Source organism: Eublepharis macularius, chromosome 8, assembly GCF_028583425.1.
Source record: "Eublepharis macularius isolate TG4126 chromosome 8, MPM_Emac_v1.0, whole genome shotgun sequence".
In the NCBI taxonomy this organism is placed as follows: Eukaryota; Metazoa; Chordata; class Lepidosauria; order Squamata; family Eublepharidae; genus Eublepharis; species Eublepharis macularius.
The window spans coordinates 127,375,130-127,391,118 of NC_072797.1; the positions used below are offsets into that span (position 1 = coordinate 127,375,130).

Genomic DNA, 15,989 nt, shown 5'->3' on the forward strand with positions numbered 1-15,989 from the left:
GTACTAGTTGGGCTCACCTTGTTCATGAGCCCATAGAATTGACCGTGGGGTCCCATCTTCCTGAAACTTGGGGATTCCTTAGAGGACCATCAGGAAGAAGTCCCCTGCCAATTGGGTGGAATTAACTTGGAAAATGTCACCTCCAGCCCCCTGGATAGCCCTCAGATATTTTCTCTCATAGGGATTAATGGAAAATGGAGGTCACCTTTTTGGGGAGGCCCATAAAATTGGTTCCCAGGGTCCAATCTTCATGAAACCTGGGTGGTCATTAGAGAACAGTCAGGAGCAGCCCTCTACATTTGGTGAAGTTTGGTTGAAAAATCACTCCTCCAACCCATCGGATAGCTCCCAGAGTAATTTCCCCATAGAAAACAATGAGTGAATTTTTCAGAAATACCCAAATCGAATTAGAGAATCAATTCAGAATTTGGAGAATTCTGATTTTTTTCTCAATTTGGTAAAAAAAAAATTGGATTTACCAAAAATTGTTTTGGTGAGCACCCGTAGTCTGTTCTTCCAGGATTTTTCCTGTCATGGTTTTACCCTGAAGGATAGCAGCCGAAGAAAACTTTTGAGAGTGCTGTAGAACTTTTGTTAATTTTTATAAGCTAAATAACTATTGAGGTGAATAATTTAGTTCTTTAATCTAAACTTTATTGGAATAATCTGTTTCACTCTGAATACAATCCAGTTGGAGTTTATCTCTTGTAAGTTCCATGGGTTTCAGCATGACTTATGTTTAGTTTTCTAATTGAAATTAATGAGAAATAGTGAAATCGTGTTCATATTTACTCAGAAGGAAATCCCAGTGTGGGGTTTACTCCCAAATAAGTCTCTATTGGACTGCATGCTTTGAAGAGCTTAACTTTGGCTATATCATGTCCTCTGTAAATATAGTGCTTTTGGTTGTAACTGCTTTGAGTTCTTGTAAGAGGAAGATAATTTTTTTTAAAAGGATATAAACCTTTGATGGAAAAAAGCAACAAAACTTGAAAAGTATCAACAGCTTTTACTTTCACGGATTTTTCTTAACTAAATGAGAAGTCAGGAAATTTCCCCCTTATTATTAGGTTTTGAAACAAGATTCAAAAGGAGACAGGCAAAGGATTTAATGTTTAATTCCCAACTGGATAGAACCATACACACATTCGCTTTTGAAAATTCTTTATTCATTTTCTTTTTGCCTTAAAAAAGGTTATCAGTGCAACATTTCAGAACTTCCACTCCTTACCCACCAAACACTGAGCAGTAGTTAATTTTAATTAGGAAACACTGAGTTCTGGAGCCAGTGGGTTATCATTTTGCTATTTATTTCCTTCTGTCAAACTCTGAAAAAGTCCTCTGTATAAATTAAACAAATGAAAAAAATGTTATTCTCAATCCTAGGTCATCATTACAGCCAAAAGAATCATAATAATGCATCTAAAATATGTCTCCACAATATATCAAGGTATACATTTGGGAGAAAAAAAACACAACAAAAATATGACATTCTAGGCTTGTTAAAAAGGATAATGGTCCCATATATTTATTAACAGGTTAGCAAAAAACAAAACAAAAACAAGTCCAATGGATTACAATATTTACATGTTATTTGAAAAATAAAGTAGTGATAAAAGCATGTCACAATCATTTATTTCAATTTTTTTTTCATCTTTTTCGTTTTTGGTAACCATTACAAACACCCAATCCAGGTATGGAACTGTTTAAATACATTTGAAATGAGGCCAATTAAAAAAAAACATACAGACACAAAATGTGTATTTATACTTGTCCTTCCAATGTGTTCTCCACATGACTTTCCCTCCCTTCAAATAAAAGCAAAACCCCACCCCACCCCCCAAATATGAACCCTCAAAATCAAAACACCATGCTTTTCAAGTAGCACTTATTCCACAAATGCAACAGTATTATTTTCTTTTCTCTCTTCCTTGCCATCAATTCGACGAGAAGTTCTGTTGGACACCTGACTTCTCAGCAGCTTCGTGCCTCCCACCCCCTCCCCTCCCCCACATCCTCGAAGTTTTTTTTTAAAAAGCCAAACAAAAAACATGAAAAAGAAAAAACTAACCCAAAAAGACACATGCATTTCTAAAACTAGGTTTCAGTCAAGTACTTTCTAATTGTTTGGAAAGAAACCCCTTTGTTCACAATCAGACCATTACCCATGGGCCTGGCTCTTCCGTTTCGTATTCACACGTATCCACAAAAAAATGTTCTTTGCGTGAATAAGGAACCGTGAGCTCAGATTCCATGCGTGTAGATTCCTATTTATGCTACTCTGTTCCCCCTCATGCGAAGAGCTAAAGGGAGGCAATACAAACAGCTTAATTCCCCATCTTGAAATCTGCAAAAGAGGAGATTCGGCGAGCTCCAAAGAGTATGGAACTGGGTCACCTCAAGCTTGCAGAAGAGACGCGCCTATCAACAACTCCCTCCCCTCCACCCCTCCCCCGCTGCACCAAAACAAGATACACCACGTACAAAAAGGAAAAAAAAGGCAACCGTTCATAAAAACCAAAATAATAATCGGTGTGAGATGTTAAATTTGACAAGCAACAGAATGATTATGAGGACCTATTTGATTGGTCCACAACCTGCATAGCTGTGCTGTAAGTTTGGTTCTTTAGTTTAATGGGTTTTTTCTTTTTTCTTTTTCTTAAAAAAGTTACTTCTTTGCTATTTCCACATGTTTAAAACTAAAAAAAAGAAATATTCTATTCACAAGAAATAATCCTTTCCCCCCACCCCAACTCTCCTGGGAGTGATGGAAATAACTTTACATGAAAAAAAAAACAACTTAGTTGTGCTGTATTCGTTATCCCTCAGGCTGAGTGAACGGAGACATGGGGCCAAACAAAAACGGCACAGAGTCAGTCACATGAATCTATTAAAAAAGAAACTCTAAAATCATAGCCAATGCTAACAAACAGCTTACCTGGAATAAAAGATGACACATCACAGACAGGTATCTAGGAATTCTCTCTCTTTTTTGTAATTTTTTTTACTAAAATAATTAAAAAAATCACAGTATTTTAAGAAATAAAACCCCCACAGGGATTTTGAGCACAATTTTGTTTTCCTTTCTTTTAAAACTTTGTGGTTTTTAAATTTCTTTTCCATTCATTATCTGGCCCAGCAGTCTCTCTCTCTCTCTCGCTCTCGCTCTCGCTCTCTCTACATTTAACCACAATGACAACAGGTAGTACTGACAAATGCAGAGATTTGTATTTTTTTTAATTTCCCTTGGTTAATTCTGAGGTACTAGGAAACAGGTGACTGTTTTAAGCAAAAAGCAGTTTTTATTTTGTTTTTCTTCTTCTCTTTCTAAAGCGTCGGTCAGTCATTCAGTCTGGAAAAGCATAATATGTATATTAAAACTAGAAAAAAAAGCGCCCAAATTTGGGCGCTGAAAAGTTGTCCCCTGCACTCTTCCGTCCTCATGACACTTCCATTCTTGAAACAATCCAATGTCTCCATGGCAAAGCACATTGGTGTTAATGCGAGGAACACCAGGGAATTTGCTTCTCGAGTTCAAACGAACGCAACTTCCCATTGTCAAAATCCAGAAGAGCCGCAGTGATGTGATGGAGTCACGTATTTTCATCGTCCTCACTTAAATAAGTTTAATATATGTACACACGCACACACACACACGCACGCACACACATACAGGTACCAGTGCTTTGAAAATAGATCATTCAGTCCTAAAAGCAGCTTTGATTCTTCCTTGTCCCCCTCCCTACCCTCTCCCATCGATCACTGTTCAAGTAGGTTGTTTGAAATCACACCAGGTGTTCATTCACTTTTGGCCTCTGCATTCTCTTGGAGTGATTTATCAGCAGCAGCGACAATACAGACAGCAGTTTCATTCTTGTGGGAAAAGTCCACCACTATTTTCGTGCTGCTTTCCATCTCTTCTGCCAACGGTACCTTAACATTATCCTCTGCGCTTTCTTTCAACTGGCCATCTTCGGCAATCACTTGCTTGGTTTCATTCAAGGCCCTGGAAATCCAGTGAGTAGAAAACGAGATATTTAGATACAAAGACATCATACAATTTCAACGTCTTTCTCGGGGGATTTGCATAATAATGGCCCCAACCAGACCCAACCATACATGTTCCACAAGTCCTTCCTGCTAACTTGCACCAATGTTTGCATATATCCTGATTGTTTCTTTTGTTTTGATTTTTTCCCTAAACAACAAAGGGGATACAGAAAAAAAATACGGAAAAACAGGAATACCCAGGGCATTTTTTCAGCTGGAACTCGGTGGAACGGAGTTCCGGTACCTCTTGAAAATGGTCACATGGCTGGTGGCCCCGCCCCCTGATCTCCAGACAGAGGGGAGTGTTGCGGCGTGGAGGGCAATCTAAACTCCTCTCTGTCTGGAGATCAGGGGGCGGGGCCACCAGCCATGTGACCATTTTCACTGAAGGCGATTTAAACTTTAAAACACTCCCCCCTTGTTCCAGATGACCCAAAGTGACGTCATTGTGTGGTCCTGTGCTGGCAACCCACTGTTCCACCACCTCTTTTCCCAGAAAAAAAGCCCTAGGAATACCCATTAAACTAAGGGAAGATTAAGATACTCATTACACAGATTATTTAGAGCACAATCACCGTACATCATTTGAACATCATGTTCAAGCCCGCAACAACCATTCTCAGAGACATTTCCTTTCTCTTCCAATATGTCTCGCTATTAAACCAAACACCAAAAATATTATTATAAAGTATTTAACAATTTGCCGCTGTACCCCTCCTACCGCCAAACCAATGGCACAGTACACACCATGATCTATACATTTCAATTCTGGCAATACTATACAACAATTCACCAAACTATGCTAACTATACTAAACTAGTCAAATTAAATAATATATGCTTCCATTTCAGAAAATTTAAAACTTAAAATAAACATATTTCAATAACCTCTGTCAGTCTGAGCGCCTATCCAAATTTATATTATTTATTCCTATCTTTTGTTTCTCATCTTTATCTACAATAGGCAAAGTAATTTCCCCATTTCTTTTCGAATTCTTTCATCAGTCTTCTATTTATATAATTTGTTAATTTTGCCACTGCCACATATTCTGTCATTTTATCTTTCCAGTTTTCTCTGGTTGGGCATTCTTCGTCTTTCCGTTTACTTGCCATTACTACCGTTGCATATACCTCAAAGCATATACCTCAAAGCATATACCTCAAAGATTCATGTAGTATTTTCTCAATATTATCTGGCATTATTTCCAACAGCATCATCTCTGGTTTCATTGCAGAATCCTGATTATTTCTGATGAGAAAATACACTGTTGGCCCTGTGACCACTAACAATTCAATTGAGTACTGTCTCCATCAGATTTGCTGCTCTTTCTTTCAGTCTTCGGGCCAAGCTACAAGTGAAGAATGACACTTGAATGGCAAGTGGATCAAGTGGAGAGCAAGTGGAGGGCAAGTGAATAGGGAGGAATACACTTGCCATTCAAGAGTCATTCGTCACTTGTAGTTTGGCCCTTCCTTTCTTATTTTTGCTTCAGCCATTTGCCCTGCCATCTTCCCTCTTCACTCAAACTTTTTCTTTTTAGCCCTATTTATATATGTGTTCCTCAGTCGCTGTCACAATAAATATCAAATGGCCAGAGGTGGCACTTTAAGCTGCAGCTGAGACTCCATGATAAAGCTTAAACCAAATGCCAAGTTTTTCCACGTTGGAAGGGACTCAGTATTCTTTCCGTCATTGTATACACAATGGATTGGGTAGGTGTGGGAGGAATCTCTGCCTTTACAGAAAATCTGTTCTTAGACCTACTTACATGCCATGCCTCAGTACGTGCCTCTCCCATTCAGAACCTTCTGCGAAAGATCGACCACAAAATTCACACGGGAAACGTTTTTCTGGAGGTCCATTCTCGGAGAATCTCATGGACTCTGCAGGAAAACAAAGGAAAACAAAGCCTATCACCAAAGCCTTCACCAAGAATCCTCATATTTCTTTCTTAAAAAGTCGAAAATGTCCTCTGAAATCCTCTGAAGTCCTCTGAAATCCTCTGGAGTGTAAACAAACAATTCCTCTTTAATAAAAGAGAGGGAATTTCCAGTATAAAACTTAATTAGTTAATACCGATACATTAAATGTGATCATTAACCTATACGCAAATCTAGATTCATTGAGGAAGTGTCATGTTTAGCAGCTCCCATTTAGACACACACAAAGTGCCCAGTTTTTATCTAACAGAAACTGAGAAATATTTCACGTTTGCCTCGTGCATACTCTTAGCAATTCCTTGTCCCATATCAAAATGTAAATCAGTCAGTCGTTAACCTTATGTCTACATTTTTCTTTTTTTAATGTCTATTCTTGTTCTAAATTATCTTTTTTCTTATTAGTCTTGAAAGGCACTTCTGGATCCAAGAATATATTCTTCATTGCCGCAGAACCCTCTCCCCCTCTGGATATTTGATAGGGTTCGAGGTCTCCATCACAAAAATTCTCAGCATTCAAACAACAGCTTCGGACCTAAAAATGAATGCATGCTAACATGAAACGCTAAGTTCTGGAACCTCGGTAACTTGGTCTTGTGTGAAATAAATGCTTCTCATCTCTCGAGTTTGCAGGGAAGAGAGTGTGTGTGTGCACGTACAAAAGATCTGTTTCACACAAAATTGTCATGCGCATGAACTTGAGGAATGTGCACCTCCTGTTCTTTTCACACTGACATTGTTTGACCAGTCTCAGGGCTGCTTATAGCCATCAGGATCCCCAGACAAAAATTCCCTCTGCCACTCGCACCACCCAGACCGAACCCAAACATCAGATGAAAGTCAATTGCTTGACTCACCTGGTTTTTACTGCAGATGTAAAAGGTAAAGGTAGTCCCCTGTGCAAGCACCAAGTCATTACTGACCCATGGGGGGACGTCGCATCATGACGTTTTCTTGGCAGACTGTAAACGGGGTGGTTTGCCATTGCCTTCCCCAGTCATCTACCCTTCACCCCCAGGAAACTGGGTACTCATTTTACCGACCTCGGAAGGATGGAAGGCTGAGTCAACCTTGAGCCTGCTACCTGAACCTGGCTTCTGCCGGGATCGAACTCGGGTTGTGAGCAGAGCTTGGTCTGCAGTACTGCACCTTATCACTCTGTGCCGCGGGGCTTATTAAATGTAGACTTATTAAAAAAGAGGGAAAGAATTCCATATGGTGTGAATGTATAGGTCAAAAACACAGGTTGAAAAGGGAGAACTATTTGCTGGTAGCACTGGAATTTTAGACTGCAATCCAATCCTATTGAAATAAATGGGAGTTTGGCCATGAGTTTTTATTCTATATGGACTGCAGCCACCGCTTTCCTGGACACAAGAACTCCAACTAGACGCATGTGTGGTAGAGCTCAACAAAGTGTTTTCTTAATCTGAGCATGCTCTGCCAGTCAAGAGTGGGGCATGATCCAGCTAAAGTTTAAGAGTCTCTTTGTCCCACTGAGCTAATTATGTGCTTAAACCTCTCCTATTGAAAGCAGTGGGACTTAGAAGTGCCGGATCTTTCCCAGTCCGCATAACTGCAGGCACACACAACACCTTGAATGCATAGTGGACATTCCATGCACGGGCCGCTGTGTGAACGAGGGCACAGGTCACCAAACAAAAGATGAAACTTTTTTCCCCTCACAAAATTAAGATGATCACCACACAGGCCATTAAAAATAATTGCTTGGACTATCTCGCTTGATTCTTTTCACTGAAAATGAGAAGGCGCCATCTGCTCCAAGCATTAATTCTTTAGTGAGGATTATCTTGAACAAGAAAACAACAGAATGCCAATGCTTCTGCCTTCCCTGAGTCCTCTCAAAGTACATAATGAAAGAAATGGGGATTTTGCTTCATTTACTGCTGATCTCGGCTTGCCTCATTTTCACGTTTTATTATAATGTACACAGCTCATGAGCCAACTTAAGCTACTGACAATCACACGTACAGTGCCTGCCCTTCTCCCCACCTCCCCTCCTTTGGGAAGAGATATCATCACAATTTGCCCAAAGCATTCCCCTCCTTCATGCATTGATTGCTAAAACTATCTATCAAGGCGTGTACATTACTTTATAGAGATTTTTGTCCTCTTGATGTTAAAAGCGTCTTTTCACAAAATGCTGATCTTTATCCGCTTAAGTATCCTCAAACAGAATAAATTTACCACAGGACATGGTTGGGGGAGAAGGCAAAGCAATGTCTCCAGTTCTGCGCTGGAAACCCTGCTATTGAAAATTAAGTCTATCGAGTGCAAACATTTGCATACGTTTACTGCATTTACATATTTTACACAAACTGCAGAAGTTCACAGCTTGTCCCTGCCTCCACCCACACTCCTGAATCTGGAGCTTTGTCGTCAAATCTTTTGGGATAAATATGTTAACTGTGGTTCATGAAGAATAGGTCTATCAATAGCTTTTAGCCCTGCTAGCTAAGAATGGCTCTGACCTGGATAGCCCAGGCAAGCCCAATCTTGTCAGATCTCAAAAGCTAAGCAGGGTCAGCCTTGGTTAGTAACTGAATGGGTGATCTCCAACAAAGACCAGGCAATGGCAAAGTGCCTCTGTTAGTCTCTTGCCATGAAATCCCCACCAGGGGTCGCCATAAGTCAGCTATGACTTGGCGGCACTCTCCACCACCACCATTTATGCTCAGAGGCAACACGCCTCTGAGTTGGGTAAGATAACTGCTTTTTTTTAAAAAAGTTATGAAACCAACAACTACCTTCTGGACAAAGGATATATAATGAACAGTGGAAACTGAGAACCTGTATAGCTTAGTGGGTAAAAATTTATAAACCAAGGTGTCTTCATTCAGATCTGTCCTCTGCCCCTCTAAGCAATCCATCCTTCTCACAGTCTCTGCCCCTCATCAACGCTATGGCCGACCTTCTAGGATTGTTGTAAGGAGTATTAAAGCCATCTGAATGCTCAGAAAGTGTCAGATAATGCTAAATGTTAGAAAGAAAACAGAGCTGGGCCTGGACAGATGCATACCACAGACTTACAAAAGAATAAGTATATGACATTTATATGCTCAATTCCCAGTGAACATCGATCTATTAAATGAGTTTTCTCCTTGCACTTCTGATGTGAGGCCCTTATCCAAGTGCATAAATATGTGAAACTGTCTTACACTCAGGGATTTTTTTCAGCTGGAACGCGGTGGAATGGAGTTCCGGAACCTCTTGAAAATGGTCACATGGCTGGTGGCCCCGCCCCCTGATCTCCAGACAGAGGGGAGTTGAGATTGCCCTCCGCGCCAACTGGCGCGGAGGGCAAACTAAACTCCCCTCTGTCTGGAGATCATGGGGCGGGGCCACCAGCCATGTGACCATTTTCTCCAAGGGCAACCCACTGAGTTCCACCACCTCTTTCCCCAGAAAAAAGCCCTGCTTACACTGAATCAGACAACTGGTCTACCAAGGTCAGTACTGTCTTTTCTGACTGGCAGTGGGTCTCCAGGGCCTTGGGCAGAGGTTTCTCCACATCCCCTGTAAACAGATGCTTCTCGTTGGAGATGCTGAGGATTGAACCTGGGACCTTTTGCATGCCAAGCTCTACCACTGCTCTATGGCACCTCCTCAATTTGATTCCCGTTGACGGAGCCAACCAAGCGCTCCAAGCAGCGGCATGAAACCTGAACTTGGAGCCACCGCTGTGTCGGGTTGCGCCTGCAGCTTCAACATCTTCTGGCCTTGGAGGCTACTGGCTCTTTAGGAGAGAAAGAACACTGAGACTAAGACAGAAAGGCTCAGCCAAGGGAACGGCCAGCCCACAAGGCAGAATCTAAAATACGGCACCCTTTCCAGCCGTAATCTAGATTGTTTCCTCCCGTTTCCAGAAGTGCTTTCTGCTCAGTATGCAGCATGAGATTTTTTTCCATATACAAGTCTAAATGAAACAGTGTCCTATTAATTGTATTCCAGATACAGCTAAGGAGTGATGTAACTGACTTCTAGGTGAGGAAGAATTTATTTAAAGAACATCCCTCTCCTAATTGTTACTACCTTGCTGAAATGATTTCAACTAGTGCTAGAAAAATGCTGAGGGTTTAGGTCATGAGAGGGTTTGAAACAGTTCGGCATAAGGGGTGAAATATATACACTAGAGATGGGCACGGAACGAAAAAACCCCGAACCGCTCGGTTTGTAGTTCGTTAATTTCCATGGAACACGAACTTAATGAACTCACCCAATTTCCGAACTGCTTCGAGGTTCGGGGGGGGGGGGAACTAGGATGCAGGGGAGAAGAAAGGAAAAAAGCACCCTTTTCCCAAACACCTCCTCAGGCCCCAGTCAGTAAGAAAAACAAGAAAGCGAGAGAAAAGAGGCTTTTCAGCCCCTTTTCCAGCAGCCAGAAGTGCAGGCCAAAGATTCAAGTTCCAATCCCAACCCCAACACCACAGCCAGCCACCAAGCTCTCCTCCCTCTCCCACTCTAGAGAAACTGAAACCAGGAATCACACGGCTTCCCCTATTTATGGAAAAAGCCAAGAGATTGAACAATACAGGAGCACTCTGGTTGGCAGAAAAACCTGCCTAACATGGTTTTGGAAGGAAGAGATTGGTGTTACTATGGCTGCTGAAGGCCCATCTCCTCAGTTGCCTTGGAGATTCTAACCCTCCCCCCCTTTTCTGGCTGGATAGGCCAGAGTGGGAGCTCTCTAGTTGGCAGGGACAGCTGCCAATCAAGCCTGGAGGCCTCAGATTGGGGGCAAGCTAAAGACTGCCACCGTTGCCTGGGCGAGGGAGTATTTGGTGCCAAAAGTGTCCGAACCGGCAATGAAACTGTAAGAAAAGTGCGTTTGATTCAGAAAAATGCAGTCCCGCAGAAGGTGTAGTTCGTTGACTACGAACCGGCCGTTCCGTACGGAATTTTGTTCCGTAGTTCACATTAAGAATGGGGGTTTACCCACCTTTATGTTACATCTTCCTATAAACTGGGACACTGAATTAGGTGAAGAGATTAACAGAACAATCCTATGCAGAAGTTGCTTAGGCCAGTCTAACTGTGCACAAGATTGCTAGTTACAGATGAAAAGTGAGGACAAAAGCCAATCTACTTGTTTTGTCATTATGTGATAGTTGTATAAACCTCCAAGGACCATTTAAAAGTTCTGGAGACATAGTGGTTTGACATTTTTTTTAAAAGTCAAAACTTATACGTTGCGTATTTTTGATGGGGGATTCTGGTGAGCTAAAAATGTCGCTCTTGGGGAGGAAGGAAGAATCTAGGTATGGTTTTATGCCAGGCATCAGAAACCGGAGAAAAATACTGACCTCTTTCTTCAGTCTTGGGACTCATCTCCTCTTCTTTTTCTTCCTCATCACTGCTGGAACTCTCCTCTTTTTCCTTCATTTGTTCCAACTGATCTAAGTTAACCCGTCCAACCAGCTCAAAGTTGCGACTCACCTTTAGAGAAGAAAACAGCACAAAGCAACTCTGTTTATTTGGATTTATTTGAAGTTCTCCATATGCCAGGCGAGGGGACTCAAATTTTGCAAAAGTGTCTCTCTCACATGGATATAACAGTGATCTGTCTCCTAAATCGAGCACAGCAAAGACAAATGGGCATTTTTACTAGTGCTTCCTCTCTTTAAGGAGGGGGAAAGGTCACAAGGCCACCAAAGCATAAAAATGTTGGGAGGTGGGCATTACTAAAAGCCACCAGCCATATTCTGGGAAACCCTTGGCAGGGCTTTTTTTCTGGGACAAGAGGTGGTGAAACTCTGGGTTGCCAGCAGAAGTGGCAACTCCTGGCGGGAGGTGGTGCCCCTGGTACCACATGCACACACACAAAGTGCACGCATGCTTCTGGGACCGCACAATGACATCACTTTGGGTCAGCTGGCACAAGGGGAGGAGTTTTTTAAAATTTAAATCACCCTCAGCAAAAATGGTCACATGGCTGGTGGCCGTGCCCCTGATCTCCAGACAGAGGGGAGTTTAGATCGTCCTCTGCACCGTGCGTGGGGGGGGGGCAATCTAAACTCCCCTCTGTCTGGAGATCAGGGGGTGGGGCCACCAGCCATGTGACCATTTTCAAGAGGTGCCGGAACTCTGTTCCACCGCGTTCTGGCTGAAAAAAATCCCTGCCCTTGGGTAAAACGATTGCACAGAAAACACAACGAACCTTGGGCTAGGGTAGCGAATACACCTCAAATTATGAAAGAGGGAAGAATCACAATGGAAGACAAGAATGTACAATTGCCAAGGTGTGCTGTGGCCATAACTGGAATTTTAAGCATTGCTGCTATTTCCAGCACTCCTCTGTCAAGTAAGATTCTCAAAGCAGCTTAGGAAACATGTGGTATCATACAATCAATATATCAATACATTGAAAAATTAACCAGCAACAGTGGGTGACTTCCTAACTTGTACGGGAGAAACTTCCTCCAGCCTGAGTAGCCTTCCTCTAACTCTTCCATTGAAGGAATAGCCACTTAAGCTGGAAGATCAGGGAGAGGACTCGATGGGGAATTCAGCGGCAAATTTGGGTCACTTCTGCATAATGGGGAAAATATGGAGAAACTGCAGGCAGGCACCCTTTGGCTGCATTCAGAGGTACAATGCCTTTTCACATGGAGTTCCCTATAGTCATTGCTAGATGAATCCTCTATTAATTTGCCTAATGATTTTGTAACAGTCATGAAAGCTAATGGCAAACGTCATGTCTTGCTAATGAAGGGATGAAGAAATATTTAATTTAAGATGTGGAGGAAATGACCAACCAGCATCTTACTGCAGCTACGCGGAACTTCAGAATGGGGAACGTGCCCCGGTGGGCACAGCGAGCATGGACTTACCTTATGCTCATCTCGAAGATGAGCATCCAGCTCTTCTGTGTGCTTGGTCTCGTAATAGCAGAGTTGGCATTTGTAAGGTCTTAGCTCATTGTGCTTCTCTATGTGCTGCTGTAAGCTCTCGTCACTGGAACAGGTGAAGGTACACTTGTCACAGCGGAAAACAATTCCCTGCAAATATTTGGACAGCTTGGAACGGCACACTTCTATGGGAACCACTCGTTCTTCTGTTGGGTGGAGAAAAAACACAGTGGGAAAGTTGCATTAATTAAGAAGATCTTGTGGTGTTGGGCACATAAGGTCACTTGATCTCTTCTGCCCAGCTATTGATTTCCCAATATACACTCCAAAAGTACTTTTGGAACAAAGAGGGCTTTGTAACCACTGTCACACCACGTAAAGTAGGACACAGTTGTTCTCAATAGTTTAGATTTATACTCCACTCAGTCTGGAAGACAGAGGACAGATAAAAACACAAACATCACATTCAAATCCGATTAAGATCTCCTCCCGCTTTGCCAAAGTGGGTGCGGGTGAGGGGAGGGACAAGAGAGGTGGGCTATCATGAGCATCTATTTAGCAGATTTTGATGCCACCTTCCAATGGGCTAAGAAAGGATTTTGAAAGACTTCAATATCCAACCTCCAGAAACAGCTCGGCGGAACTTCTGAGTAAACTTAGTAAAATATTCAGCGGAAGCACACAAGCCTGCAGCCCTCCTGTCTGACGCGGGATTTTTTTTCTCTTCCTCAAAATGTGCAGAATTCCTCCTTTACTGACTCCTCCATGCACAATTTATAACCAGATTATTAACAGTTTATTTATCTAAACATGCCAGTATAACCCGTGGTAAATAAGAGCTAAGGGTTTGCTATGTATTTTATATTGTGCAATTTGGGGGCAAATCTGATTCTGAACTTTCTGTATCCCTGTACTTTTCTGCCTCTGTTTTTGGATGAAGGTCATGACCTACAAAGCCTCCAATACGTGCACTTCAAGATTAAGTGTGGGTATACCTATGCCACTGGGAAATTTCCATTTCTGCTCCGGCTGCTGCCCTGTTTTTCCTCAAATTACAAAAAGGGGAGCGTTTAAAAACCAGTTTGCAGGAGAGATGGGAGGGGTAGGTGTTGTTAAAAAGTAAATTTTCTAGTACTTAACGTACAACTACTTGTATGCGCACTGCGGACATGTCAAGGAGGAACAGGAGTTCTGCCTGAGAGCCCTCTGCCATGGGGACTTAAAGCACAAGGCAGGAGAGAGTGCACACAGTAGCGGGGCAAGAGTGGTAATCTGGTTGCCTGCAGTACCTGTGACATTGGAGCCTCTGCCACTGTCCGCAGTCATGGACACCTTCCTAGGACGTGAGAGACCTGGTCAGGGCTTGCACGAGGCCTGGCCCCTCGTCACACATGTCTGTTTCCCTTTCAGAAACGTCGTAACCCATCAGGGAGACCAAAGAGCATGGCCGTTCCAGCCCCCGGTGATCCTTCCCGGCTGCCATCCGAGCCCCAGGTAACCAATGACTCAACTCCACTCCTGAGAAGGCAGCATGAGGAATGGCTCTTGTGGCTCCAACTGCTGCACAAAATGGCGCAACTTCCATCCCGGCCAAGGAAATTTGGCAACACATGGCTGGACATCTTCTTCACTGTTGGCAGTTCAATAAAGTCTGGGTTGAACAACGACCCCTCCCTATCTTTCTTCTCACCCGCTGGGGGAACCCTCCATCCCTGGGTGACCCTTGGAGGGGGGCGGCCACCGTGGGTTTCTTCTGTTCACCTGTGACAGTGGGGGTCTGGACAAGTGACTACCTGCCATTCCCCCATTCTGACTGGGGCCATTAAACCAGAGAGTTCCGAATGAAAGGGTGGCGGGAGGGCCATGGCTTCCATGTGGAATACCAGTCCAGGGTGACCAGAGCATGCATGTTGACCCAGCGAGCATGCACCAGCTCTCTTGCAGTACTCGTCGGGTGAACAGTCCAAATCGAACCAGCCCAGGTAATTCTCGGTCTCCCCCTACAACATCTCCGGCGGATCCGGAGTTGTGTTTGGAGGCATTTCCTTTTTCCTGTCCAGCAGCTTGAAGTGTGTGTGAAATGCTCCTGCAGCGTTCCTTAGTCCACTTGATTGGCCAACACATTAGAATGTTTACAGTGCAATCCTAAATAGAGTTACAGCCTTCTAAGTCCATTAGAGTCTCTTCTTGCCGGCGGCTGGCCTGCGCCTGCGCAGTCCCATGTGTGGAGGCACAGAAGAACGAAGATGAAGCAGGGTTAGTCTCTGACTGGTTGGTTTCCAATCTTTAACTTCATTGGCAAAAAGGCTGTTTTACCAATCCTGACTGGATAAATTTTCAAAGCTGGAAGAAGAGCTATGAGATTTTTGGAATGTTTCTACTGTGCATTAAACATCCTACTTATCCTGTTCTTTTGTTTTGGGACAAGCATATTCCAGGAAGCCGTGGCAGCCAATCACCACCTCAACACATACCAAAACCTGCTGGAAGTGCCCTGAGATTTAAAGAAATCCTTGAATTTTTCCACATTTTAGCAAACTCCCACCATGGCAGAACATCTAGAGCCAAACAGCGAGAGCATCTTTTTGCCTAAGGGAACTCAGATTTTGTTACTTTTCATCAAATCTGAAGCATTTCATTTATTAATTTGAAACCTGTACAGGCCCACCTTTCTTCCAGAAAACGGGCACCCAAGTGGGAGAACAACAATATAACCAATCCATCATAAAATTTTTGAAAAATAACCATGCAACAACACAGTTAACATTCTTTAAAAATTTAAAACTCTGCCAACCAAAATTTTAAAATTTCTTTCTTTAACTTTTAAAGGCCATGTAAATTCTGGTTCCCTTTGCAATAAAGAAAAATTGAAAGCCTGTGTTTTAGGTTCTTAAACCAAAGTCCACCCATGCTTGCTTGAAGTCTAATTCATACAGTGACTTTGATCATATTGAGGGTGTTTTTTGAAAAAGAAATTAACATCTGGGATGGTAGAATTATCGCCAAGGGATGCTTTTAAAACAAACCTCATTAGTCAAGGCAGAAACTTAGGGGGGAAATCCCGGGTGCTTGTTAAGTCCATCTCCCAACATGTCACCCATGGGCACTGTGCCAGCTGCCACTACTTCCCCTG

The 15,989-nt window shown here is 42.8% G+C and overlaps 1 protein-coding gene across 4 annotated transcripts in view; it reads right to left on the reverse strand.

Annotated features, from left to right (window-relative positions):
• Positions 1-1,153: 1,153 nt before the first annotated feature.
• Positions 1,154-15,989, reverse strand: part of ZNF462 (zinc finger protein 462) — a 170,876-nt gene continuing 156,040 nt past the window's right edge. For all 4 annotated transcript variants that reach the window (XM_054986705.1, XM_054986703.1, XM_054986704.1 and 1 more), the window contains 4 exons: positions 12,839-13,062; positions 11,312-11,444; positions 5,819-5,933; positions 1,154-4,006 (listed from right to left, as the gene is read on the reverse strand). In XM_054986705.1, the coding sequence (XP_054842680.1) occupies positions 3,799-4,006; positions 5,819-5,933; positions 11,312-11,444; positions 12,839-13,062 (680 nt within the window). In that variant the 3' untranslated portion in view covers positions 1,154-3,798. The remainder of the gene's footprint in view (positions 4,007-5,818; positions 5,934-11,311; positions 11,445-12,838; positions 13,063-15,989) is intronic.